Source organism: Phalacrocorax aristotelis, chromosome W (genome assembly GCF_949628215.1).
Source record: "Phalacrocorax aristotelis chromosome W, bGulAri2.1, whole genome shotgun sequence".
In the NCBI taxonomy this organism is placed as follows: domain Eukaryota; kingdom Metazoa; phylum Chordata; class Aves; order Suliformes; family Phalacrocoracidae; genus Phalacrocorax; species Phalacrocorax aristotelis.
In genome coordinates this window covers 14298193-14325304 of record NC_134310.1, presented here as the reverse complement: position 1 = coordinate 14325304, position 27112 = coordinate 14298193, and the positions used below count along the sequence as shown (strand labels likewise).

At 44.2% G+C, this 27112-nt stretch overlaps 1 protein-coding gene across 2 annotated transcripts in view; it reads right to left on the bottom strand.

The window, feature by feature from the left end:
- The window catches only part of LOC142049341 (rapamycin-insensitive companion of mTOR-like), a 131970-nt gene extending 106791 nt beyond the window's left edge, over window positions 1-25179 (bottom strand). The window contains exons 1-2 of one of the 2 annotated variants that reach the window (XM_075076976.1): window positions 25023-25179; window positions 24812-24859 (exon numbers count right to left, since the gene is read on the bottom strand). In XM_075076976.1, the coding sequence (XP_074933077.1) occupies window positions 24812-24859; window positions 25023-25149 (175 nt within the window). In that variant the 5' untranslated portion in view covers window positions 25150-25179. Of the gene's footprint in view, window positions 1-24811; window positions 24860-25022 lie in introns of those variants that run through there. The other variant, XM_075076977.1, reaches the window with a different exon arrangement.
- Between the last annotated feature and the right edge of the window lie 1933 nt (window positions 25180-27112).

Genomic DNA, 27112 nt, shown 5'->3' with positions numbered 1-27112 from the left:
ACAGAAACTGCAGTAAGCTCCATACACAGCAGTATTGTGGTAGGACAGTTTTCAAAGGGAGGTATTTGACTGCAGGATTTTTGTGCAGTTTTGGATTAGACACTGTATCATGCAATAGGCACTATCAACAGCACTGTAGTTTGAAATAAATAAAATACCAAAGCTACAATGGAGATGTGAACTGTGAAAATGTATTACATTACAAAAAAAAAAACAGGAAAAAAGAAAATTGCATTACATTGTAGGGGAATAGACAGGGATCGGCGACCGGAAGATCACGGGATGTGACGGAAAGATAGACTCCTCCCCATAGGAGTGGCAGGAACAGGAAGCGCAAGAGCTATATAAGCGTGTGATGCAGTTAAATAAACGGACATTTTGTATCCATCATATTGATGTCTGTGCATCACTGTCCCCAGGGTGGGTAGAGCCCTGTGTCCCGGAGATATGCGGCCCAAGATAAGTTCTCCCATAGAAGCGTACAGCTACAAGTGGTGACCCCGACGTGATCGGCGGGGCGGCATGGCAAGTTCGCCGGGGGGAAAAGATAGCTTGAGGCACGCAGGGGTGGGACAGGGAGCCGCAGGATGGCGGGCACGCCATGGAATCAGTCGTAAAGGTACTGAAGGGATTGGGGAAGGAATAGGGAACTTCGATTTCGAAGGCGCCTACCTCAAAGACCATCCAATGGATGATTACACAGGGGCTCATACGGAGTCCCGCACACATATTTAATAAAGATAATTGGGCGAGAATTAAAGAGGAGTTAGCCGAAAGGGCTATGATGGGAAAACCCCAGTACATACAGCTCTGGGGAAAGATACACCGATTACTATTGAAAGCTCGGGATGATCAGGAGACGTGGCGGCAGGCGCGGCTGTGCCTGCACGGTGCCACAGTCAACAGTAGCCCGGAAATACACCCAGGATCAGCAGTGGGGACACAGACAGGGGCAAGCATCGCGGGGGATGGGGAAGAAGCGGAGAGTTCGGACGGAGTAGCCTGGCCAACTACTCAGTCTGAGGCTCCCGAAGAGGTGGATCGGGAAGCGGCGGTGTTCCCTGTTGAGCCAGCAGGACCTTTGGAATGCGCCCCTGCATGCCCCGGGACGATTTGGCACAGGCGCGGGTACTTGCGCGCAGGGAGGGGGACGTAGCGGCGGATGCAGCGGGAGTGACAGAGCGGAAGGAGGAGTATGATCAGCGCCCGCAGCGGCACCACCCTCTGCCCGACCCTCGAGACTGGCTCCCGGGGCAACCCTTGAGATGGGAGTCAGGCGAGGAGGAGGATTGGGGTGCCTGGAGGGGAGGACAGGATGGGTATAGATCAAGCTCGAGTAGCAGCGAATCAGAAGTTGGGGGAGAAACCGATGTCCACATGTGGGAAGATGGGGCAGATTGCCTGCAGCGCGCAAAATATAAGGCAGCAGGGACTCGGAGGACCAATCAGAAGGAGGGAAGAGAGAGATTGCCAAAAGGGGAGGTCCAAAGCGCTGCAGCTCCGGAGGGGTCCGCGGAGGACGTGCTGCGGCAGCTGCAGCAGGCTATGCGCAGACTAGGGGAAGTGACTCAGAGGCAGACAGGACTCTTAAGGAAGGGTGCACCCCAGCGACAGTCAGTCGAGTTACCTAACTGGCGGCTGATAGCCAGAGATTGTAGCCTAGATGGAGTAAAGATAGAGATGCCTGGGATATTCCCTGTCCGGAGAGCTCCTGGAAGAGGGGCAGGGAGCTGCAAGTGGTGACGGAGAGTTCCCGTAGAGCATATAGCGAAGTGGGCAGGTATTAAAAAAAAAAAAAGCGGAACCTTGGCAAAAGATACAGCAAGGACTAGCAGAGCCATTTACAACGTTTTGTGACAGGTTGCAGAAGGCTATTATAGAATCAGAATTGGCGGCGACGGCCAAGGATGCAGTCCTTATGGATTGCCTCCAAAGTCAAGCAAATCCGCAAACACAAGATGTCCTCCACACCCTGGCGGTGGGAGCATCATTGGGTCAAACCACCAGGCATGTCTTGCACCAGGAGGCGTTGAATCAGCATGGCGGTGTGGGAGCGCACATCTGCCAGAACCCTGACTGTGGAAGCGAAGAAAGGGTGATGGTGCAAGCGGCTGGGGCGGGGCCGAGATGTCACTTGTGTGGACGGCAAGGGCACTTTAAAGCTGGGTGCCCGCTAGCGGAAAGGGGAGGACGTAATGGAGGAGGAGCGCACCCAGTAGGGAGATGCTGGGCATGTGGGAAGCCAGGACACCTGGCAAGAGATTGTCGAGCCACAAAGCCGGGAAACGGCCAAAGGAGGGCGAAGCGAGGGGGATTTGCGCCTCCTGTGAGTCAAATGGCCCCCATCATGGTGCCAGTGCCAGGAGCTTGGCCCACCATAGTGGGCCAAGGGGGAGTGAACCTTCAGGCAGGGGAGCAGAACCAGCAAGACTTGCAGGTTACGGCCCCCGCGTGGCCTTGGTCTTAGGCTGTAACAAGAGACCCATGGCGGCGGTGATGATTACCCCACAAGAGCCGAGTTGCCCAGCACGGATATGCCTGGGAATGTTAGTGGATACCGGGGCGGATGTCACAGTGATGCCACTCGAACGGTGGCCACCAGCTTGGCCCCTTGCCATGGGAAAACCTATCATAGGGGTGGGAGGAGAACAACAGACGAGGACTAGTACTTGCCCTGTGAAACTCGAAGTCATGGACAAGGAGGCAGGGAAGCTCCTCACGGCCATAGTGACAATACTAGTAGCAGATGGTATAGCAAGCCCCTTGTTGGGGCGAGACGCCCTTGCCCAGATGGGGATCGGGTTGAAAAATTTAGCATAGGGGCCACTGCCTCAGAGGGACTTCGTCAGCACAAGTTGGCGTGGAAAACCGAACAGCCCGTCTGGGTGGAGCAGTGGCCCCTGACAGAGAAAACAGAGGCTGTAAGAGCTATAGTAAAACGAGAGCACGAAGCAGGGCACCTAGAGCCCTCGATGAGCCCCTGGAACACCCCTATATTTGCTATAAAAAAGAAAGATAAAAACCAATGGAGGATGCTGCATGACCTTAGAGCAGTAAATCAGCAAATGGAGGACATGGGGCCTCTCCAACCCGGCCTACCAGATCTGAGTGCTGTCCCAAAAGGATGGCGAGTCATTGTTTTAGATATCAAAGACTACTTCTTCAGTATTCCGCTACATCCAGATGATAGAAAAAGAATTGCCTTTACTCTGCCCGCGGTGAACCGCACAGAACCAGGTAGTAGATGGCAGTGGACAGTACTTCCGCAGGGGATGAAAAACTCTCCAGCGATCTGCCAGAGGTATGTGGCTTCCGCATTGCAGCAAGTAAGGCAGCAGTATCAGGAGAGAATCTACATGATCCACTACATGGATAACGCCCTCATAGCTGTGCCCACCGAGGCGTTGTGTGAACAAGTCTTTTCAGACACCCAAAGGGGCCTTGCGGGACAGGGCCTCAAGATAGCTGAGGAAAAGGTACAGGGAGGACCAGTGTGTGGATTTCTGGGTGCTAGAATAGAAGGCGATTGCATACAGGCTCATCCCATTAAACTTACACCTAAGGTTAAAAATTTACACGATCTAAAGAAGCTGGTAGGAGCACTGCAGTGGTTGCGGATGTTCGTGCGCATCACCGGTGAGGAGATGCAACTTTTCTATGCGTTGCTGAAAGGGACCGACCCATGGGAGCCCAGGAGTTTAGATGCTGAGGCAGTCTAGCAGTCGCAGATGATAGAACGCCGAATGCAGACAGAAGGAGTATGGCGGTGGGACCCCCAGGAGGAATTAATTGCAGGTTGGACTCTGACCGCCGGTGGAGGATTAGGATTGCTATATCAAATACGGGCAGGGGAAGAAAAACCACTGCGATGGGTATATCAGAAGGTTCCCAAGGGTGCATTCTCCACAAAAGTCAAGGTAGCCGGGGGAATGATTTGGCGTCTGCGACGGGAAAGCAAGGGAATCTTTGGGAAGGAGCTAGATAAGCTGACAGTGCCGTGGAATGGGGAGAAATGATGGAAGGTGGTAGAGAGTGAAGAGGATATACAATTGGCGGTATACTCGTACCCAGGAAAAAATCGTCACAGGCACGGTACAGAGGTAGGCCGAGACAGCCAAAGTGGTGAATTTAAGTGTGGATAGTAGAGTTTTGGATACCCCTCACCCAGGACCAACATATTTCACAGACGCTTCCTTGAAGACGAACAGAGCGGCAGTAGTGTGGAAACAAGAGAATAGTTGGATGCGCCAGACGTATGAGGAGCAGGGTAAAAGTGTGCAGTGGCTAGAAGCGAAAGCGCTAGAGATGGCCCTGCGAAAGGATAGAGATCTGCATATAAATGTGTGCACGGACTCTTTATACGTGTATAAATTAGTCACGTCCATGAAACGAGAGGGTGTACCACACACGGAAATTGCCTTGATGCTAGAGGTTGCCTTATCGCAGCGAGGAGCAACTGTGACAGTAATTTACATTCGCAGTCATCAGACGGGGCCTGGACCACTGATTGAGGGGAATCGCATGGCTGATGAGGCAGCCGCAGGAGTCTGGACATTGACAGAGGCAAAGAAACTGCATGAACAACTGCACCTAGGTGCTAAAACCTTGGCAAAGGAGTGTGGCATCTCAATAAGAGCAGCAAGAGAAGTAGTAGCCACCTGTCCTTACTGTCAGCACTCGCCATTGTGGGAGGCAGGAGTCAACCCTCGAGGACTGGAAGCAAATGCTATCTGGCAGACTGACTTTACTGAATGTCCACAGTTGGCCCCCGGACGGCACCTGGCAATTACAATTGATACATATAGTGGAGTCATCATGGCTACTCAACATCGGAAGCAGACCGCAACGCATTTGACTGCGCATTGGACCACGGTAATGGTGTGGCTTGGAAAGCCCACCGAGATAAAAACAGACAATGGACCATGCTTTCGGGCTCGAAGTACCGAAGAATGGTGTAAAGCTTGGAATATTGTATTAAAACACGGCATTGCTTACAATAGCACAGGGCAGGCAATAGTTGAACGTGCTCATCGCACCTTGAAAGCGAAGATAATGCAGCTTGGGGAGGGGGAGGGGTATAAGGGAGCTATACCCATAGCAGCTCAGCAAACTATTTTAATGCGTGCATTATATTCGCTTAATCATTTTATACGCGGGCAGGAGCAAGTTACAGCAGTGGAGAAGCACTTTGGCAAAGCTCAAGCAGGCGAGCGCTATCCGCAGGTACGAGTAAGGTTCCCAGGCAGTGAGCAATGGGAGAGAGGATGGAAACTGAGATGCCTGGGGAGGGGCTACGCCGCGGTTGAGAATGAAGGGCGCATAGAATGGGTGCCTGCAAAGTGTGTGAAAGCAGAACTGTGCAAGGATGTACAAAGAATAATCCCTTTCTGAGTTGTCTCTTTGCAGGGTCTGCTGACATGGATCCTCATGCTAGCCGTACCATTGGGAAAAGAAATGAGCTCCTTGACAAGATCGCAAGCAATATTGCAACGAGAGTGACACTGGGAAAGGGCAGCAAAAGAGAGATATGAACTGGGATTGGATAGTAATAATTGGGGGGATCTTGTTGTGTGTAGTAACCATGGTTACTTGTGGGCTGCCATTGTTATGCTGTGTTATAAGACAAATCAGAGAGCGCCTGCAAGAGTTACATGAACATAGACCTGACTGCAATATGTATCAGCTTATGCAAGTAGCTTTGTAGAACTTTTAGCGGCATGGGGAGGGGGAGATGTAGGGGAATAGACAGGGATCGTCGACCGGAAGATCACAGGATGTGACGGAAAGATAGACTCCTCTCCATAGGAGTGGCAGGAACAGGAAGTGCAAGAGCTATATAAGCATGTGACGCAGCTAAATAAACGGACATTTTGTATCCATCATATTGATGTCTGTGCATCACTGTCCCCAGGGTGGGTAGAGCCCTGTGTCCCGGAGATATGCGGCCCAAGATAAGTTCTCCCATAGAAGCGTACAGCAACATTACATAAAATCTGAAGGCTGAAGAACAGTCCAAACACTGGACATCTGGAAAGCAGCAAAGAGAAGGGGTTTGTGTGTGGTGCCCCATAACAACTTCTAGTACAAGAAACTTGCTTCTTACTACACTATGAACAACTACAGCTGAATTTGTGGAGTATATGTAGTCTTTTATTTCCCTGTTCATCCTGAAAGGATATTTGTATATTTTTCATTATACAAAGGAAATAAAAAGTATCAAAGATGTAAAGAAAGGACCTTCTCGCCACCTCTCTACAAACCAAGCTGAGTTTATTATCAACTTCTGTAGTTTAAAAACTTAATAAGAGCAACAAATTTGAGAAAGCAGACATATCTAGCAATCAGGATATATCCAGAATATATTTGGACATACAAGAGTCTGTACTTGCACTACCATCTGGAATACAAGACAGTATTTGAAGATTAAGATACCTACAGGTAGGCACCTGAATTCAGGTGTGTCAACCTTTGCTAGATGTCTCAGGTCCCATTGTAATTAATGGGGATCTCATCTATCAGCCAATGAAGTATAAAACAATTAACCTGACTAGCTGCAAGGTGTCTACTCAAGGGTAAGGTGATTCAACAGTATTGACTACACTGCTTATAATGAGACTTTAGCACATGTACATGCTACTGCCATACCACATAATTATGATTTTTTTCAGACAAAGGGTCAGTGGGGTTTTGGGAAGACAAGACAGGCATCAGTCTCAATCATCAACAGCTTGTATGAAATATCTTCTTCCACAAACTTTCCACAAGAAAGATCCCAGGTGAGCAGCCTTAGAGCTCTCCAGAATGTTCTATTTCAATTCCCTGAAAAACAAGCAGCAACTATAACTTTCCAAGTGATTGGAAATACGCTTCTAAGTTTTAATTTTGCAAGTGCGGATGGTTACATACTCAAGGTAAACCTCTACTGAAACTAAGCTCACTATATGGACAGGAAAGACCAAGAGGCTAGCCCAGGAAACCTCTTATACGTCATTGGCAATGAACATTTTTATTCAACTACTTGATACTGTGGGCAGTAACTCAAGCGAGATGTGTGCTGTGCAGAAAGGCAGCCAATTTGGACGTGAAGAAACCAGGATGTGATACTGTTACTTCCCATGTTAACAATTCTGTAGCAATAGCACACATTTATAATGAGGCCGCATGATTAAACCGTGCGCTAAACCCATTTTACTCTACACGTGTATGAAAAACTGCAGTTATAGCAACTGTTCTCACATTGTCCTCTTTCTGCTGAGGAAAGCTCTCATTTCTAGAGAGACAGAAAAGTCCGAGGAAAACCATCTTTTTAGTGCTTAGCAAAGCAGCCAGGTATTTCCCAGAAACTTTGCTAGCAGATAAGTAATTTGGAGCAAAGTAAGAATATTCCAGTATAAGATCTACAACACTGTGAGAAAATTGAGAACACTGACATTTCCACTATCAAACAGATAACATGAATACAGCAAGTTATCTGGCTCACACTTTGATAGTATCAGCAACACTGATGATGTAGAAAAAAACAAGACAGTAAAAAAAATAAATAAATACTCTCTAATGGCATACTACCTCAGAAAGAACTAAGATTATGGAAGTCTCTTCCATCAAGCCCTGTTTCCATCAAGTCTTGTTTTAAACTTCAGAAGAACCTTCTTGCAAAAAAGAAGTCTTAAAAAAAGTTAAGAGAACTACCATATATTAACTTCAAGGAAAGATGGGCTATTCTGTTTCTCCTCTTCTGGAAATGCATAATATATTAGAAAGAAGTAGAAAATTTACTCAGTTACTCTAGCACAACTCATTTTTAATAAAAGTAAAGTCAGTAGGGAAGGTAGGCAGGCCTAATGGAACTTCACACGTTACAAATGTAAAAATTTAAATAAAATGTGAACTTAACAAATAGAGATATAGTCTCTTGCTATTCTGTCCCTTATATTAAAATGGACTTGAAAAGAGACTAAATACATTCTAGATTCTACCAACTAAGCCTTGTTGTTTTCTCTTAAAGATCAGTTACAGCACCGCATATCTTCCTGCCACAAGATATCATGCAACAGCATTGAGGAACATGGACTAACGCAGAAATGGAAAACAACATGGCACACAATCAGAGATTGATCTCCCAAAAGTAGTAGTACTGTGGCCTTGACATTTCATTGTCAAGTTTAACAGCTCATGTTAGTGTTGACAAGGACAATTTTTTTTTTAACAACCCTAGTTCAAACCATTGTTGCAGAGATTTCTTAGCTCTGATTAACCAGTCCTTACTCTTTACCCCTTCAAGAGAGGAGGAGATAAAGAAAAGAAGCTATTCGTTATAATTTTAAGATCCCTCAACAATCTGTTCTTTACTGACTTCCTCATTTATCACTGAGATGCTGGCTCAAGTTGGCCCATAACAATAACCGAATATTTTTCCTACGGTGCTTCTGAGGATGGAGCTGTGTGAAATGACTAAGCTGATCTTACAGCTTTCTTCTGCCAAAAGATGCACAATCCCCTCCCTTACTTTCCTTCCTTCTACCCTGTCCCACTAGACAATACACCCTTATCCTTTAAACTACTCTGGCACCCATAAACTCCACATTAAAATGATTCTGCTAATTCAGCAGAATACTTCTCATTCTTTTGGCTGTGCAAGTTTTATGCTGGGTTACTGAGTCAAACTGAATACTGAAGTCATACGAAAATCCACATACAGAAGAAAAGACTCATTAGATAAAAGCGCAGGTAAAACAAAAAAGAAAGCCTGATTTTTACACCTGAAAAGTTGTTCTGATTAACGTATACAAAGCCATTTTCTCAAATCTCATCTAAAAACTTGATACAAAAATTTCAAGCCAGCCCACTTGTGATCAGCAAGTTAAGCCATTGTTGCAGAACACTAATGTCTCATTTTCTGGATATCCATCTTCCTTTTTGAACAGCAAACATTTTGCAGTAGCTGAAATTTGTTCTGTGTATTTCTATTACATCAAACACAGTTCACCCACACCTGTTTGCACTGAATAACACCCAGAACAAACTGATAATCCTTAACACACAGTAAAATTTGGTGTTTAAAACCCTAGCCTCAAGAATTCCATGATTCTCTACATATTAAAGTACTTCATAGATGAATGCGTATTAAAAATCTTCAAAGTTGTGCTGCTGTTTTTAAGATCTCATGACTGTTGTCATGATTTTAGCTGGGATAGAGTTAATTCTTCTTCACTGCAGCTGGCATAGTGCTGTGTTTTGGACTTAGTATGAAAATAATGTTGATAACACACCGATGCTTTAGTTGTTGCTGGGTAGCGCTTATACTAGTCAAGGACCTCTCTAGCTTCCCATGCTCTGCCAGGTGCACAAGAAGCCGGGAAGGGGGGGGCACAGCTAAGAGAGCGGATTCAAACTGGCCAAAGGGATATTCCATATCATGTAACGTCATGCCCAGTATGCTAGCTGGGAGGGGCTGGCTGGGGGGCAGGCGGCAATCGTGGCTCGGGCACCATCAGCGTCTGTCAGCAGGTGGTGAGCGGTTGTATCATTTGCATTTCTGGTTTTTTTTCCCTTTTCCTTTTTATTATATTATCATTATTGTTATTACTATAATCATTATCATTATTATTTTATTCTAGTGATTAAACTGTTCTTATCTCAAACCACGAGTTAGTTTTTTTTTTTGCTTTTGCTCTTCCAATTTTCTCCCCCAACCCACAGGAGTGGGGGGAGTGAGCGAGCAGCTGCGTGGTATTTAGTTGCTGACTGGGGCTAAACTACAACACTGTTTAGGGCTTGACTCATTTTTTTCACTCCTTCAGGCCTGTGACATTGTTTTTCCCCAGTGAGAAACATGATGCTTTCTGACAGATCCCATTTTCTAGAAAGAAATATCACTGCAGAGCTCCAGCTACACGCAACAGCTAACACTCCATCTAATACAGGGATGAAACAGGACCAACAATAGCTATATTAGTGTCACCAAAATCAGGAATGAAACTCCTTAACACCAACATAGTATTAAGAAGCAGGCATTCTTTATTACGGCACCAGATGCACAGGGGATAATTCCTCCTAGCATGCATACCCACTGGAGTTTATTTTTGACATTTATACATGAAAGGTAACACACCACACCTATCTAATACATAATCATTGACCTAATCATCCTCTTCTCCCATTGGTCTGTATCTTCCTCAGTTAAATTTAAAGTTACAGTGTGAATTTAATTCACTGCACATGCTCAGGATGAGGGGGGCGTAGTTCCTTCATCCCTCAATTGAGTCAGTGGTCAAAATATCCCCCTGCCAGAATTACCTTTCCCCCAGTTTCCGTGCTTTGCTGCCCTCCCGGCCAAGATGTTCCCTTTTATCACTGCTGACTGATCTGTGGCCTTCCCTTATCTTCACACCCTTCTTTGTAGCAGGATGTTTCCACTGTTAGTCCTTGAAGTTCTACTGACCTATATTCTTTTAGGAGGTTCTTGTTAATGAGGCATTCGTTGCTAATACCCTCTTATGTGCCCAAGCATTATTTACTCCCTTGTTAAAATTCTCAGGTGTGTTTCCACTCTTAACTGTGATCCTTAATTACAGTAACTCCTGCACTATTCCATTTCATCCAAGAACAACAAAAATATATATACACACACACACACTTGAGGCAACAATTCTGGTGTGTTGGCCAGGCAGAAATTAAGCACATCCTGTCTACCACAAAAGGGACAGTGGAACCTTCTATATTTTAGCTATTGTTTACGGTATTATTAGCACAAGTGACAACTCCTTTCCCCTGACAGATTTAGCAGCATTGCTTGACCACATTCAGTATGCTAGCACCACGCCAGTTCACTATTCTATTATGCACATGTGAATAAAAAGCAAACAAAAAGAATGGTAGGGTTTAGCACACAAATAATTCAGTAACTCTGAAGTCAGGCATAAAGAGTTAAACTGAAGAATGTATATCTTATATGCATCACTTGGGAGATACTGGGACAGTAGCTGTAACCAATGTACACACAGTAAGTAAACTCTCAAGTGAGAGACTGCACTAGCAGCTGCTGTCACAGGTACTAGAATCATAGTGCCAAAAAGTATAATAAAAGACTAAATACGCTTAAACACTTCTCTTAAAAAAGGAAGTTGTATTCGCTACAGTTAAGCATTTAATAATTGACTAAGAACACAAGAGATGTTCACCTCTTATTGAAGGAAAGAATCACAATATAAATAGATGATCCTGCTGCTTAGCTTACTACACATCTTTACATTTAATAGATATTTTTAAAGTCTAAGTGCTATGTGACTGTATATTGCAAAGCTGCTCTTGGTGGTTTGCTAAACTACATGCTGCCAAAACAAAGGAAGACAAATGAAGCACACACCAACTAGGATCATTAATGCACTGTTCTCCATTTCCACTGCAATAGTCATGAGTTATCAGTCATTAAAAAGCAATGAAGCATTAGGAATCAGTTACTTAAAGGTGTCTATGTAAGCCTAGAAGACAGATAATCAGTCAGCTAGAACACTTTTTATCAACACCTTAAATAGTGAAATTAAACGCCAATGAGAAGGCATATCCTGCCATTATCAACTTGCTGGGGGAGGAGGAGGGTATATCAGGACAACTACATAATCTCTCATAACATGAAGTATTCTTAATTTACATCTAATTCAAAAATGGGGAAACTGCACAGAAGAAAAACAACCAGGTTCTTATAAAAATGGAAGAAAGCTATATTAAAAAAGCAAACTGCATGACAGATCACTCCTGAATTATTTATATTGACACATCAACTCCACTTTGCCAGATTAAAAAAAAATAATTTAGCACATGAACAGTTTACATTTAGCCTATGATTTTCAAAACCACAGTAATATATGTTTAGACTGGAGGTATGTCTCAATTTATAAGATAAAAACATATAAATAATTGTTTCTTTGTAATATGAAATTTATGCAGTTACTATTACATTGAAAAACGTACTGAATACTAAGCCAGACAAATATCCTCTATGATCACTGTTAAAATTCTGTTATCACACTTGATTCAGTAAAGTGCAAAATACTTTGCACTGGTATAGTGTGACATATAAGTTTTAGATTAAAACTTATGAGAATTATTTAGCAAAAGAAAACACAATGTTAAGTTTAACAATTGAGAGCACCCCCTTGAAAAGTACAGGTTACTTCAAAACCAGTTATTTCTGCAGAATGCACCTAGAAATGTATTTAGTTTGATTTCTATAGCTTCCATAGGTGAACTATACATAAAGCACTTCATTGTGAGTATAACAGAGAAGCTCCAATAACCCATGTTCAAGAAAACAGGAAAAAATAAAGGCTAAGAACTCAGATTATTTTCACCCTTGCTGTTTAAGAAAGCTATGAATAAATGAAAGTGGCTCAGTAATATGGGAAAAAGCACACCTCCTCTCTTTCATGGCAGTCAGCAGAAAACTGTTCTTTCTATATCAGTCAGGTAGAAATTAACCTTCACGTTTACAAAAACATCTATTAACTAGAAAGCAGTACAAAAGACAGCACATCCAAAGTAGGATCCAGGAAACACTAGAACCTCAGATAAGAAAGCCTTGTATCAGGATCACACATAGGATTCTAATCCTTCATATTTAGTTCTGTACATCTAGACTTGCACATACATCCTTCTGTAAGTAAACAAGAAAGTAAAGTTTAGGTGTCTGTTGTGACTCTATAGATTTCTCTTTTGCAGATGTGCATAAAATACTGTAAATTAAATGATAATTTTTTTTTACAGATTCCTAAGCATGGATAAAGGTCACATAAAATATACATTCTGGTGTTACAGTCAGCTTGAAGTGGTGACAGCAGTTCAAAAGTGAACCACTTTCCAATTTACTTTGTTATAATATTATTTCTAACCAAGACACAGATTATATGTGTAGAAAAGCCATCCTCACATTTTCACCCTTGGAATTATGTTAGTTGTTCCTAGTGTGTGAGACAGTGTTGCTTTACTGCTAAAACTTCTGAAAAACAGGTTTTATAGTTGAAATGCAGCACTAACTGCAGCAGGAAATCTTTAAACTGTGGCGAATGTATGATATGATAACTACCCACCACCACCACCACCCCTCCAAAAACATTATAACCAGAAGATTTCAAAATAGTGCAGACTCATGATGCTTGGAAACTCGAGTCCCTTACACTAGGGACAGGACAGGTCTCATCTGCCCATGGCTCTGACTGTTCAAAGCCTTTTACTCCTCCTCTTGAAAAGGTAATTTTCAGAGATATGACAGGAAGTGTCATAATTATATTTATAAATTTCACAACAGGCTCCAAGTACAACACTTTAAACACAGAAGACACCTAATTAATTGGTAAATTTCAACTTAGAAAAACCTATCCCACTGAAGTAACAGGCTAACCTAAAAAACTGAGTTGGAAACACCACATTTATAGTAACAGCAACATTTTCCCATTTTTTTTTTTATTTCATTAAAAAATCCAGTAAGTCTACCCATGAGAATAACAAGGTTTGCATAAAGGAGATGAGCACATTTTAAATTCCATAGATATGAGGTTGCTAAAGCTGAATTTTGACATCACTGATGCTCAGAAGGTAATAAAAGAAAAAGAGGACTTAAAAAACCTGATTAAATCTTTCAAACAGCAATTCTCAGGCAACAGCTATTCTTGGTAGTCCTCTACTTTTATGAAGTGTTTTTAAGTATATATATTTTTTTAATTCTAGTCTGTGTACACTTCAACCAGGAAGCCAATCTTTTATGCAGCTGGAAAAAAGTAAACAAAATCCCTGTACTGTCCACCATAAATCTTTACATTAAGAGATTAGTGAGCCACACCCTATCATCCCTGGGGCCAAGGCAACAGATGGAGACTCCACAAGGAGCTCAACAAGAAGCAGAGACTCCCCTACCCTCTTGCCACCAAGCACAAGGAGAGAACCTAAGAGATAGTGGGGAATGGAAACAGGTCCCTGCTCGGGGCAGCAGGCGAATCCCCTACCAGCCTTCCTCACACAACAGATACCAGGCTCTGGAACTTGAGGGTCAGGCAAGTGAAGACATAGGTGAAGGTCCATCCAGGGGGTTGCCTAGGGAGAGTTGGTCAGCCCCACGCATTATGACTACCTGTTAAGAAGAAAAAGAGGGTAACTGTTGTAGGTGATTCCCTGAGGGGGACAGAGGGCCCAATATGCTGACCAGACCCATCCCACAGGGAAGTCTGCTGCCTCCCTGGGGCTCGGGTCAGAGATGTTACTAGGAAACTCCCTGGGGTCTGGTACAGCCCTCTGATTACTACCCACTGTTGGTTGTGCAGGTGGACAGTGATGAGATTGTGGAGAGAAGCCCAAGAGCAATCAAAAGGGACTTCAGGGCACTGGGGCAACTGGTCAAACAATCAGGAGCGCAGGTAGTGTTTTCCTCAATCCTGTCAGCAGCAGGGAAGAAAAATACTGGAAGGTACAGGAAAACTCATTTGATTAACACATGGCTCAGAGACTGGTACCATTGGTGAGATTTTGGGTTTTTTTGATCATGGGGAGGTTTACATGGCACCGGGCCTGCTGGCGGCAGATGGAGTTCACCTATCTCAAAGGGGGAAAAGGATTCTTGCAAATGAGTTGGCGGGGCTCATCGATAGGGCTTTAAACTAGGTTCAAAGGGGGAAGGGGATATAGCCAAGCCCACCAGAGAGGAGCCATGGGGTGGTGCGCCAGGGTTAGGGGTGAAACCAATAGCCCAGTTCAAGTGCATCTACACCAATCCACACAGCATGGGCAACAAACAGGAAGAGCTGGAAGCCACTGTGCAGCAGGACAGCTATGACTTAGTTGCCATCACAGAGACATGGTGGGATGACTTTTACAACTGGAGTGCTGCAATGGATGGCTACAAGCTCTTCAGAAGGGATAGGCAAGGAAGGAGAGGTGGTGGGGTAGCTCTATATGTTAGGGAGTGCTTCGAATGTAGAGCTTAGCGACTGTGATGATAAGGTTGAGTGCTTATGGGTAAGGATGAGGGGGAAGGCCACCAAGGCAGATATCCTGCTAGGAGTCTGTTATAGACCACCCAACCAGGATGAAGAGGTAGATGAAGTGTTCTACAAGCAGCTGGAGGAAGTATCACAATCGGTTGCCCTTGTTCTAGTGGGGGACTTCAATTTACCAGATGACTGCTGGAAATACAACACAGCAGAGAAGAAACAGTCTAGGAGGTTCCTGGAGTGTGTGGGAGATAACTTCCTGATGCAGCTGATAAGTGAGCCTACCAGGGGAGGTGCCTTGCCTGACCTGCTGTTCACAAACAGAAGGACTGGTGGGAGACGTGGTGGTCAGAGGCTGTCTTGGCTTAGTGACTATGATATGACTGAGTTTTTGATTCTTGGGGAAGTAAGAAGAAGGGGTCAACAGAACCACTACCACAGACTTCCGGAGGGCAGACTTTGACCTGTTCAGGGCACTGGCTGGGAGAGTCCCTTGGGAGGCAGTCCTGAAGGGCAAAGGAGTCCAGGAAGGCTGGGCTTCCTTCAAGAATGAAGCCTTGCAGGCGCAGGAGCAGGCTGTCCCTAAGTGCCGCAAGACAAACCAGCGGGGAAGACAACCAGCCTGGCTGAACAGGGAGCTTCTGCTGACTCTCAGGATAAAAAGGAGAGTCTACCACTTTTGGAAGAAGGGACAGGCAACTCAAGAAAAGTACAGAGATCTTGTTAGGTCTTGCAGAGAGAAAATTAGGCAAGCAAAAGCCCAGCTAGAACTCAACCTGGACACTGCTGTAAGGGAAAACAAAAAATGTTTTTACAAATATATTAACAAAAAGGGAACCAAAGAGAACCTCCATCCTCCATTGGACAGAGGGGAATACTGCAACTGAGGATGAGGAAAAGGCCGAGATACTAAATACCTTCTTTGCCTCAGTCTTTAACCACCAGACCAGTTATCCCCAGGGTATTCAGCCCCTGGAGCTGGAAAGCAGGGACGGATCACAGAATAAACCCCCCATAATCCAAGAGGAAGCAGTTTACGACCTGCTGCTCCACCTGGACACTCACAAGTATATGGGGCCGAATGGGATCCACTCGTGAGTACAGAGGGAGCTGGTGGAAGAATTTGCCAAGCCACTCTCCATCCCAGATGACTGGAGGCTTGCCAATGTGATGTCCACCTACAAGAAGGGCCAGAAGGAAGATCTGGGGAACAAGCCTGTCAGCTTGACCACAGTACCAGGGAAGTTTATGGAGCAATACATCTTGAGTGACCTCACAAGGCATGTGCATGACAACCAGGGGATCAGGCCCAGTCAGCATAGGTTCATGAAAGGCAGGTCCTGCCTGACCAACCTGATCTCCTTCTATGACAGGGTGACCTACCTAGTAGATGAGAGAAAGGCTGTGTATGTTATCTACCTGGACTTTAGTAAAGCCTTTGATACTGTTTTCCACAGCATTCTCCTGGAAAAACTGGCTGCTCGTGGCTTAGACGAGTATACTCTTCACTGGGTAAAAAACTGGCTGGACGGCCGAGCCCAGAGTTGTGGTGAATGGAGCTAAATCCAGTTGGCGGCCAGTCATGAGCAGGGCTCCCCAGGGCTCAGTGTTGGGGCCAGTCTTGTTTAACATCTTCATCAAAGATCCAGATGAGGGGGTTGAGCACACTCTCAGTAAGTTTGCAGATCACACCAAGTTGGGCAAGAGTGTCGATCTGCTTGAGGGTAAGAAGGCTCTACAGAGGGATCTGGACAGGCTGGATTGATTGGGCCGAGGCCAATTGTATGAGGTTTAACAAGGCCAAGTGCCGGGTCCTGCACTTTGGTCACAACAACTCCATGCAATGCTACAGGCTTGGGGAAGAGTGGCTGGAAAGCTGCCTGGCAGAAAAGGACCTGGGGGTGCTGGTTGACAGCTGACTGAACATGAGCCAGCAGTGTGCCCAGGTGGCCAAGAAGGCCAACAGCATCCTGGCTTGTATCAGGAATAGCATGGCCAGAAGGAGTAGGGAAGTGATTGTGCCCCTGTACTCGGCACTGGTGAGGCCACACCTTGAATACTGTGTTCAGTTTTGGGCATCTCACTACAAGAAGGACATCGAGTTGCTGGAGCATGTCCAGAGAAGGGCAACAAAGCTGGTGAAGGGTCTAGAGAGCAAGTCTTATGAGGAGAGGTTGAGGGAACTGGGGTTGTTGAGTCTGGAGAAGAGGAGGCTGAGGGGAGACCTTATTGCTCTCTACAACTACCTGAAAGGAGGTTGTAGTGAGGTGGGTGTTGGTCTCTTCTCCCAGGTCACTAGCGATAGAACGAGAGGAAATGGATTCAAGCTGTGTCAGGGGAGGTTTAGATTAGATATTAGGAAAAATTTCTTTACTGAAAGAGCGGTCGGGCATTGGAACAGGCTGCCCAGAGAGGTGGTGGAGTCACCATCCCTGGAGGTATTTACAAGATGTGTAGACATGGCACTTCAGGGCATGGTTTAGGAGACATGGTATTGTTGGGTTGATGGTTGGACTTGATGATCCTAGAGGTCTTTTCCAACCTTAATGAATCTGAGATTGGTCTTTGTTACTCTTTTATATTAATTATATATTTTTTCCATAAATCAAGGCCATATTGTTTTGTTGCAAATACTGTATGTCTACACACAAGTTTCTAATCATTCTCTATTCTTAAATTAACAGCTGTAGTTTATTTCACAACAAATAATATACATATTCATTGGGTATAGAGATGTACCTCTTTCATATTAACCAAACAAGATCTGATCTTTACCATTTTGCCATCCTTTTGGTCTTAAACTCAAAGTTCCTCAAAGTATATCAGTGATAAACAGCATGAAATTGTTAACTACGTCTTTAATTTCTACAAAATAAAGCTTTTAAAAAAAGCAGCTTCCTGAAATGTTCTAGGAACAGCTACCTGAATAAGTGGTCAGATGTGGCCCAAACAGTAACAACAAGCAACACTTGGACAAAATCAAGGAGCTTAAAGAAGTCTAGATAGTTTAGAATAAACCCAGTAAATTTAGAAGGTTTTTTTTGCTCTCTACAGCTTCCTGAGGAGGGCAAGTGGAGAGGGAGGTGCTGATCTCTTCTCCCTGGTGTCCAGGGACAGGATGTGTGGGAATGGTTTAAAGCTGAGTCAGTGGAGGTTCAGACTCGACATGAAGCAGCATATCTTTACCGAGAGGGTGGTCAAACACTGGAACAGGCTTCCTAAAGAGGTGGTCGATGCCCCATGCCTGTCAGCTTTTAAGAGGCATTCGGACAATACCCTTAACATGCTTTAACCTTTGGTCATCCCTGAATTGGACTAGATGATCACTGTAGTTCCCTTCCAACTGAACTATTCTATTCTAGAAACAAAATCTCCCCTTTTAGGAAAACTTTCATAAAGGCTCCACCACTTAGACTAATTTATTAATGAACAATGTTGATTCCAATGACATTGCTATTCAGGTAGAATTTGGGTGAAGAGACTTCCTCAAATATTTAGTTGTTCAAACCTATTCAAGCCACTGTTGAGATGTAGCTTGCTACACTGATGAATATGACAAAAGCATAAGAATGAGTCCTATAGAGCTCTTATGTGACTGAATTTTACTGTTAGCACATACCTAACTAAGAAAATACAACTTTAAGTAGGGGGTTTTGTTCTTTGGGACTGGGGTTTTTTTGGTTGGGGTTTCTTTACTCCATTTCCTCACTTTCTCACTTATACATCTTTATCACCATTCCTCCTCTTCACCAGCTGCAAGGATTTAGTGAATACACTCTTTACTAATCATGCTTTGAAGTTTTGCTAACTCCTACTTTTTTTTCTGATCCATTCTACCCAAATTTTCCATCACCACAACAGATGGTTGTCAAATTAAGAAGAAAAATTGTTTCTGCAGTATACATGAAAATATTCTAGTTTAAAAATCTGTAGTAATATTAAAGCAAAATACATTTTATTTGAGTGAAAGTTAAAAGTGCTCCAGTTAAAACAATTTGCCAAATATCAGCCAGCACTTATGTAGCAGTGTTATGGCACTTTCCCTTCCCTATCAGAAGTCATCACAGGAGTGCTGCTCAGTATGCAGAGTCACCTGCACTATGGTATAAACATCTGCCTACCTGCATGCTGTAAAAACCACTTCTAATGAAAAGCAAACCTCTTATTTTATGTAATCTATTGTGTAGTTATTAAAGCCTCAAGTCACATGCTTATGTCTTAGTTATAAGAAGCTAGCTGGCTTTAAGGTAGATGATTCATGCCATTTATTGTTATTTTAAAAAGTCTCAGGTAGGAGTCTCAATTAGTATGAAAGATGAAAAGCTTATCTGATTTTGCAGCATATTCCCCAAAACTAGTTAGCCATCATTTCAACATAAATTCTCAAACCATCCTGTAACCCTCTTCAACATCCTTCTTTTCTGCAGTGTTTGGATAACAAGTTTGTAACCAGCCATTTTTTCACTATTTCACTTTTTCCCACTTTTAAGAAAGGAAAAAAACCCACACCACAACAGCAAACCACAAACCTCTACCTGATACTGAGCATCTCTTCTATGTTATCAAGGAAAAAATTCCAAGATTGCCAGGTAATAGGTTAAGTATGCATAAAGATCATGAGATTGGGCAAATATCTGATGTATTTCCTTCTGGGAAGGCTATCATTGGCACAGCTTCCTTATTTACTGTAATTATGATGAGGGGTGTGTTTCTTTACACATCATCTACACCAGATAAGCTCTCACACACACCATCCCACCCCCCTACCCCAAAAAAAAAATTTTCCTGAAACTAAGCACTGCATTAATCTCAAGGGAGGTGGGGGTATAGGGGAAATAAAAACAACACTGAAGAACATTTATGTTAAAGACTAAAACATTCATATCAATAAGGTGACAGAAGTTAGAGATTGACCAATCTGAACCACAGCAAGAAAAACAAAGAACCCACCCACAAAAACTTTAAAGACAGACATGAATGCAGATCTTGAAAGACACAGTAGTGCACAGCTCCTACAGATACCTTAACACTAGGTAAGCAAGTGATAATGTTTTAAAGTTGCCTTTTGTTACGATCTTTCCTTCATTAAAGATGATGTTCCTGTTTTCAAGAAATGAAAGCAAAAATTATTGTAAGCACACACCATTTTAGTAGTTCTGAAGTCTTAAGATTGCAAAAGCAGTAATACATTAGGAAGCAAAGCCGAAGGTACACAAGTGTTATTAATCTAACCAGGCCAGCACACTATACAATTCCAAAACAATGGTCAACTGAAGCACAAGTGCAGACAGGAAAGCTAAGTGTATGCCTTAATTTTGGAGTGCATATACTGAGCACCTCTAACTCCCTTACTTTTAAAACCTACCAAAAAGTTACACGTTGCCGAAAAAATTAGCAGGCCGCCACCACCAATCACTTTCCCTTTGGTCTCCAACTATATAAAAACCCCAAAACAATATTCAAGAATAATGCAGTAGAGAATTTCTCAGACAGCAAGGCAAGTAAGATCTCCCTCCAGCTGGTTTTCAAGTTGCCCCTCTATCTCTCAGAAGAGCCAAAAACAACCTTGCTAAATACTGCCTTGCTCCTATTATGGCTTCTGTTACAGATTCACAAACAAGGAAGCAGAAAAAGAGCTATTGCTCCATGTGATTTGCTCTAATGCAAGCATCCTATTGTAGTTACCCATCACAACGACGGCATACCACAAAGCAAGGGTTAAAGGTGCCCACACATTTTGTTTATTTGGATATTTTTAAAATAGTGTTTCTAAGGTGCAGTGGGGCCCCACTTCTCCATATTTTCAAGCCAGACCACGTAGCGCAAGAATACGCAAAGAACTTAAATGCTTTCTATAAGTCTTGCCATTAGTGTGGAAGAACTGCCTTTGAGCCACCAAGAAAGTATACACCAGCCACCATCTCTGTACCAGTTCCCTACTGCCTTGCTGCAAGCATTCCAAAAGGGTTTTTTCCTCTCCCACTACTTGAGCTCTCAATATCAGACAGGTATGCAGCATCCCTCCCTGCTTCTTCTGTACTGATGAAGGAAGCTGGAAATGGTGTGGTCACCAAATCTCAAGCTGAATTTGGAAACAAAGTTCATCCAGCCTTCTTTACCTACCCCATAAATAACCCTTAAAAATACAGCCCACAAAAATGTCAGGCAAACTGCAAATAGCATCAAGACATTCGCCCTGCATGCAATGCATTACGATTTGCCATGTCGGCACATGGAATCAAATACAACATGGTTTGAAGTGATATAAGCATAGCAAGAAAAGCAATACAGTTCAGATCTTGAAGTTAAATGGAACTTCTGTATTTGTTTTTACCGACATGATATCTTTTTCAGATAACACTAAGCCAATTTTGTGAAACTCACTCTTGGGGAGAAAAAAAAGCCAGTTTCCTCAGCTGCTTTATTCATATTTGTCTTGTGTTATAGCTAGAAGACTCAACATTTACAAAATATAGGAATCAGCCATACCAGAAAAGCTGCTAAATCAAAGTAGTATCTTGTAACGCACATTTATTAATAATAAATGAAAGTAACAATGCTAGAAATAATTAAAAAGCACAATATTTTGAAGTGAAGACTAACTGAAATGTAACTACTACCCTCAAAAAGGAGGAAATAAAGACATGCAGACATTAATAGCACTTGACCATCAGCAGTTGGCACCCTTGTATCTCTCCAAAGCTTCAGTAAATTAACAAACTCTGAAAAGTTCCTAATAGCCATTGTAGACTCAGAGCTACAGGAATCCAAGAAAACAGGGATCCCTTGAAGGAAGGACATTTAAAAGGAGCCTGACTACAGATAAGGCACTCTAAGATGCTGCTCTCAACTAGGCAAGGTCCAAACTATTTAGGCTTTCACAGCCCAAAGGCAACAGCTGAAACTCCAACAAAGGAAGGGCTGTCAGTCACCCAACAGGATAAGGCAATACTGAAACAGTAACAAATTTTCAAAATCAGTAAGTAGATTCAGTTACAAAGATGAGCAAAGAACTTCACAGCAAACGAAGTGTGGATTATGCAAGCCTTTTACAGTGCCCAGAGCTTTGGGAGGTACCTAAGATTCTGTAATTCAGCTTGGAATCCCTGTAAAACAATCAGAGATGAAGTTGAATTATTCTAAAAGGATATAGTGTATGTAACCATGCTACAAATATAACCATGACCAGACTCAATGCAAGAATTCCTACCGAATGCAATAATCTGGTCAATAATGCTGATTGTTCTTTCTGTCCTTAAGAAGTTATGAGCTTGATTTCAATAGTCTAATTAAACCAGTCTGCCTCATCCCATTGCTAATTCCTTCCAGATGACTGCAATGGGAGTTGCACTGGTGGTGAGCCTGTCCTTTCCCTTTTCTGTTCTATTCTGAGCAGGTAATATAACACAAGGCCAAAGCCTGAGTACTCTCAATCCCAACTATTAATTGCAATTTTGTAATCAACAGAAGACACAATATACAACCTTAAGCAGACAAAAACAATCAGTCTAACCTGTATCTGCAAAGGTTTTTTTTTTCTTGCTATACCAACACTATGCCCAACCATATTTGTGCTGGGGACAATTTTTCCAGGGTAGAGCATGCTTTCAACTTTTTCCTAGAAAATCAGTTTGCTAAGAAAATCATTGTCCCAAAAGATTTATCAGAATAAGAGATGGGTACAGCCAGGGATGAGTGGCCCAGAAGTTTAAAAAAAAAAAAACCCACACCACCCCCACCCAAAAAAAAAAAAAAACCCACAAACCCACACACAACCAACCAAAGAACAGAAACATCAAACCATAGACTTTACATTATCTTTTACCAGGCTAATCTTGTACAGTGTTCACACACACATATAGTGCACCATCATATAAAATGCCTTTCATAAACGTTATTATATATCATTTTTAAAAATGCAGGGCACCAAAAAGCTCCAGAGTAAGACCTACTATGCCAGCCATGCTAAAAATACATAAGAGAACAACATGGTGCATTCTGGGAAAATGTGGGCACCCCTCAAACTACAGCAGCAGAGAAAAGAGCAAACAAAAAGCACACAAAGAAAGTTAGATCAACTCTACATGCAGCAAAGCATTCCCTGAGTCTTACTGCACAAGAAGCCAGGAAGAAGTAGGACCCAAAGCAGCACAAACAAGGCTAGCATCCTCCCCACGTCTATTATTAGTTCTGAAGTACTTAACAGCACTGGCTTCTTGTATGGAAAGAACTGAGTTAGTACATAGTCCACAACTGTGGACTAGTGAAGGTCTAACTTGTATGCTAACTCATTGTTTGGCAAGCCATCACTAAATAGGAACTACTCCAGCATTTAAATTTTGTGTATTGTTCTTTCACATCAAAACAATTCAGTATGCTACACAACATAAAAAAGTTACTAAACCCATTCATTAAATTCCTGATTCTGTAAATTTCATTAACAGATAACACTGCTTACAGTAATAATTATGTCACATGTTTGAACTGTTAAGGCCTTTGTCCCACATTTTATTGACAACAGTTCCACTTGTTTTAATTCTAAAGACAGTATCTCACTAAAGCAATCATGTTCATTTGGAGATAGGGTGGGAGGAGACATAAAAGCCTGTTGCTTTAAACTGAAAAAGTCTCACAGCTTTTCCCAGGAACTAAAATACATTTTTAAATATGATATGTATACCCAGAGATAACTTTCAGCCCATGGTAAAACCACTTTAAAAATTTCTAAAACCAGATCATACTGGGGAAAAAAAAGAATTAAGGTGGAATTGTTGATACAACCTTATACTAAGCTGAAAATTTTACTGAAGCTTCTAATATTTGTACTTCCTTTACATTTCACAGCCTACTTTTATCTCATTGATTCTGTCATTTCCCTGCCTACTTCCTCATAAAATGGATCTATTCAGGATAGCAGCAGTCCTGGATCTCCTGAAGCAGAACAGTTATTCCCTCCCCCAGATCAAGAACTTCTGTTCCAGGGAAGATCATCACTGCCAGTGGGTCGGTTTGTTTTCTGCATTTTATTCAGCTTTTGGGGACAGTCTACCCCCCTTACCTTAGCCTTCAGCAATACAAGATGAGCTATAGATTTGGGTAGGGAACGAGTTACTATTTGCCCGAGAGACAACTAGTTAGTCTGCAGCAAATGTTATTGTTGTTTCCTTCCTCTTATGCCCCCCACCCCGTATATCTGTGAGCAGCGGAGGGCATTCTGGAGCAACTTAACAAGTAAACGGGAGATGAGTGACTTCTGGTCTCACAGCAAGGGGCTCACGGCAAGCACCACAGCCAGCCTGCCTAGGAGAGGTACGGATATACGACAAGGGACTGAGGCGGGATCAGCCGTCACCGCCGAGGTGCTCCCCAGAGGCGCGCGGTCCTGACCCGCCGAGCGGCGCCACGGCCGGAGAGAGCCCCGACGGCGAGGCCAACAAACACGGCGCGAGCAACCCCACCACAGGCTAGACACTGTAAACAGCCCCATCTACAAACAACAGCCCCCTTCGAAAACAATCCCAGAAACGGCCAAGGAGCTTCTGCCCACAAGCAGGGGTTCCCCTCACCCGCGGCAGGGGGGAGGCCGGCCCTGTGGCCCCGGCACGGCCCCGCGGTGCCCGAGGGGCGCCCGTGCTGCCCCGTAGGCGGCGAGGGCTGGGAAGAGGCTTCCACCTACGGACAGGTTCGCTCACTACAATACGCCAGGCCAGGCGCCGGTACCCGGCTACCGACGTTCCCCCTTCCCAACACCACCGCACCAGCCCGGGGCACCAAACCGCTCGCCACCGACAGCCCCCCCCTCGGCGGACAATCTCCACCCCACTAGCCCATACCTCGGCTGAGATCGAGGGGGACGTTCTCCTCGCCGCTATCGTTCCGACCTGCGGGGATGGGGGTGAGAAACGCATTAGGCTAGCAGAAAGGAACCAGAGAAGGAGGAGGGAGGGGAAGAGGAAGAAGCAGCTAGGAACCAGCGTAGGACGAGAACCGCCAGGGAAGGGTAGAGAAGACAGCCTACAGCAGCGGCCTATCCAGACCCCTTACCTCGAATACGAAGGTGCCTCAACGAGCGAGCGCGAAGACTCGCCGCCATGTTTACGACCCCACAGTCACAACACCGGAAATTTCGCCCACTCTCGCGAGAAGCCCGCGGAGCCATCGCCATCGCCATCGCCCCGCCCCGCCGTAGCTGCGCCGCCGGTGAGAGGAGCGCGGGGGTGGTGGCTGAGTCCTTGTCCGGCCCTATTTGGCCGCAGTCCTTCCGTGTTGAAGCAGTGCCCTATAGTCCCGGGGCCACTCAGCGTGGGGGCGGGCGGCGGCCACAAATACCAGAGGGCGGGGGAGGGCTGCTACTTCTCGGGCTCCCTAGAACAGCGGTACAGGGCTCTGCCTGCCTGGGCACAACATCTGGGTTAATGTTTCCAGTGCTGACCAACGTTCCCAACTGGAAGCATTGACCTAGGGAGAAGCACCGGCGTCCTCAGAGCTGTGTGGTCCCAAGGGCTGCGTCTGCCGCTGGGATTCACTGCGGGGCTTCAACGTGGTAGTACTTCTCCACAGGTGCCTCTGAGAGTTCTGCCCAGAGAGGCTAAGGCCTAGGGGAGAGGAGTGTGGCAAGCCAGCGGGGGTGAAGGGGCAGCCAAGGGGCTTCCCTTCTGCCCAAGCTCTGCATCGGTGTGCCAGCTTCAGTCACAGTTGTACGCTCTGCCAGAAAATGTGGCAAAATACCCTCTTTTCCTGAAGAGCTTGCACTGCTGGGAACTGAGTTCCTACATAAATGCTCTATCATCACATTGTCATGGTTTTAGCTGGGATAGAGTTAATTTTCTTCACTGCAGCTGGCATAGTGCTGTGCTTTGGACTTAGTATGAAAACAATGTTGATAACACACTGATATTTTAGTTGTTGCTGGGTAGTGCTTGTACTAGTCAAGGACTTTTCTAGCTTCCCATGCTCTGCTAGGTGAACAAGAAGCTGGGAGGGGAGGGGGCACAGCTAAGAGAGCTGATTCAAACTGGCCAAAGGGATATTCCATATCATGTAATGTCATGCCCAGTATGTTAACTGGGAGGAGCTGGCCAGGGGAGGGAGGCAGCAATCGCAGCTTGGGGACCAGCAGCGTCGGTCGGCGGGTGGTGAGCAGTTGTATCGTTTGTGTTTTGGATTTTTTCCTTTTCCATTTTATTATATTATTATTATTGTTATTATTATCATTATTATAACAATTATTATTTTATTGTAATTATTAAACTGTGCTTATCTCAACCCACAAGGTTGGGGTTTTTTTGTGCTTTTGCTCTTCCGATTCTCTCCCCCGTTCCACAGGGGTGGAGTGAGTGAGCAAGCGGCTGTGTGGTGTTTAGTTGCTGACTGAAGCTGAACCACGGCAGGGGCCCTGAGCAACAACAAGCCTTTGAACAAATTAAGCAGGATATAGTTCGTGCAGTAGCCCTTGGGCCAATCCGGGCAGGACAAGATGTAAAAAATGTGCTCTACACCACAGCTGGGGAGAATGGCCCTACCTGGAGCCTCTGGCAGAAAGCACTAGGGGAGACCTGAGGTTGACCCCTAGGGTTTTGGAGTCATGGATACAGAGGGTCCGAAGCCTGCTATACTCCAACTGAAAAAGAGAGATTGGCAGCATATGAAGGGGTCCGAGCTGCTTCAGAAGTGGTTGGTACTGAAGCACAGTTGCTCCTGGCACCCCGACTGCCAGTGCTGGGCTGGATGTTGCCCACTGAGGCTGAACCACGACAACATCTACAAATTTTGGTCTGTTAACTGAAGTTACTTTTTCTTTTGTTTTTATTACATTTTCCCACTTACTTTTCCATTTTTTAAGTTGTTCTTGCCTTGTGATGCGATAGTAATTCAAGTGGATATAGCCTGACCATTGGCATTATACACCAGATGTTTTCAGTGCTCCACTTCTTAATATGTTAAGTAATTAAAAACAGAAAAAGGGAAAAAAATATCTTCTCATTGCTTTCATGATTTAGTCAGTGGGTCTCTGCAGGCTCATGTGTTGATTTTTTTTTTTTTTTTTCTTACCTTGACATTTATTAAGAAGTTTCACTACAAGACATAATATACTTGCATATATTTGCTCTTGTCTTTTTTAGGCAAAAGTTTAA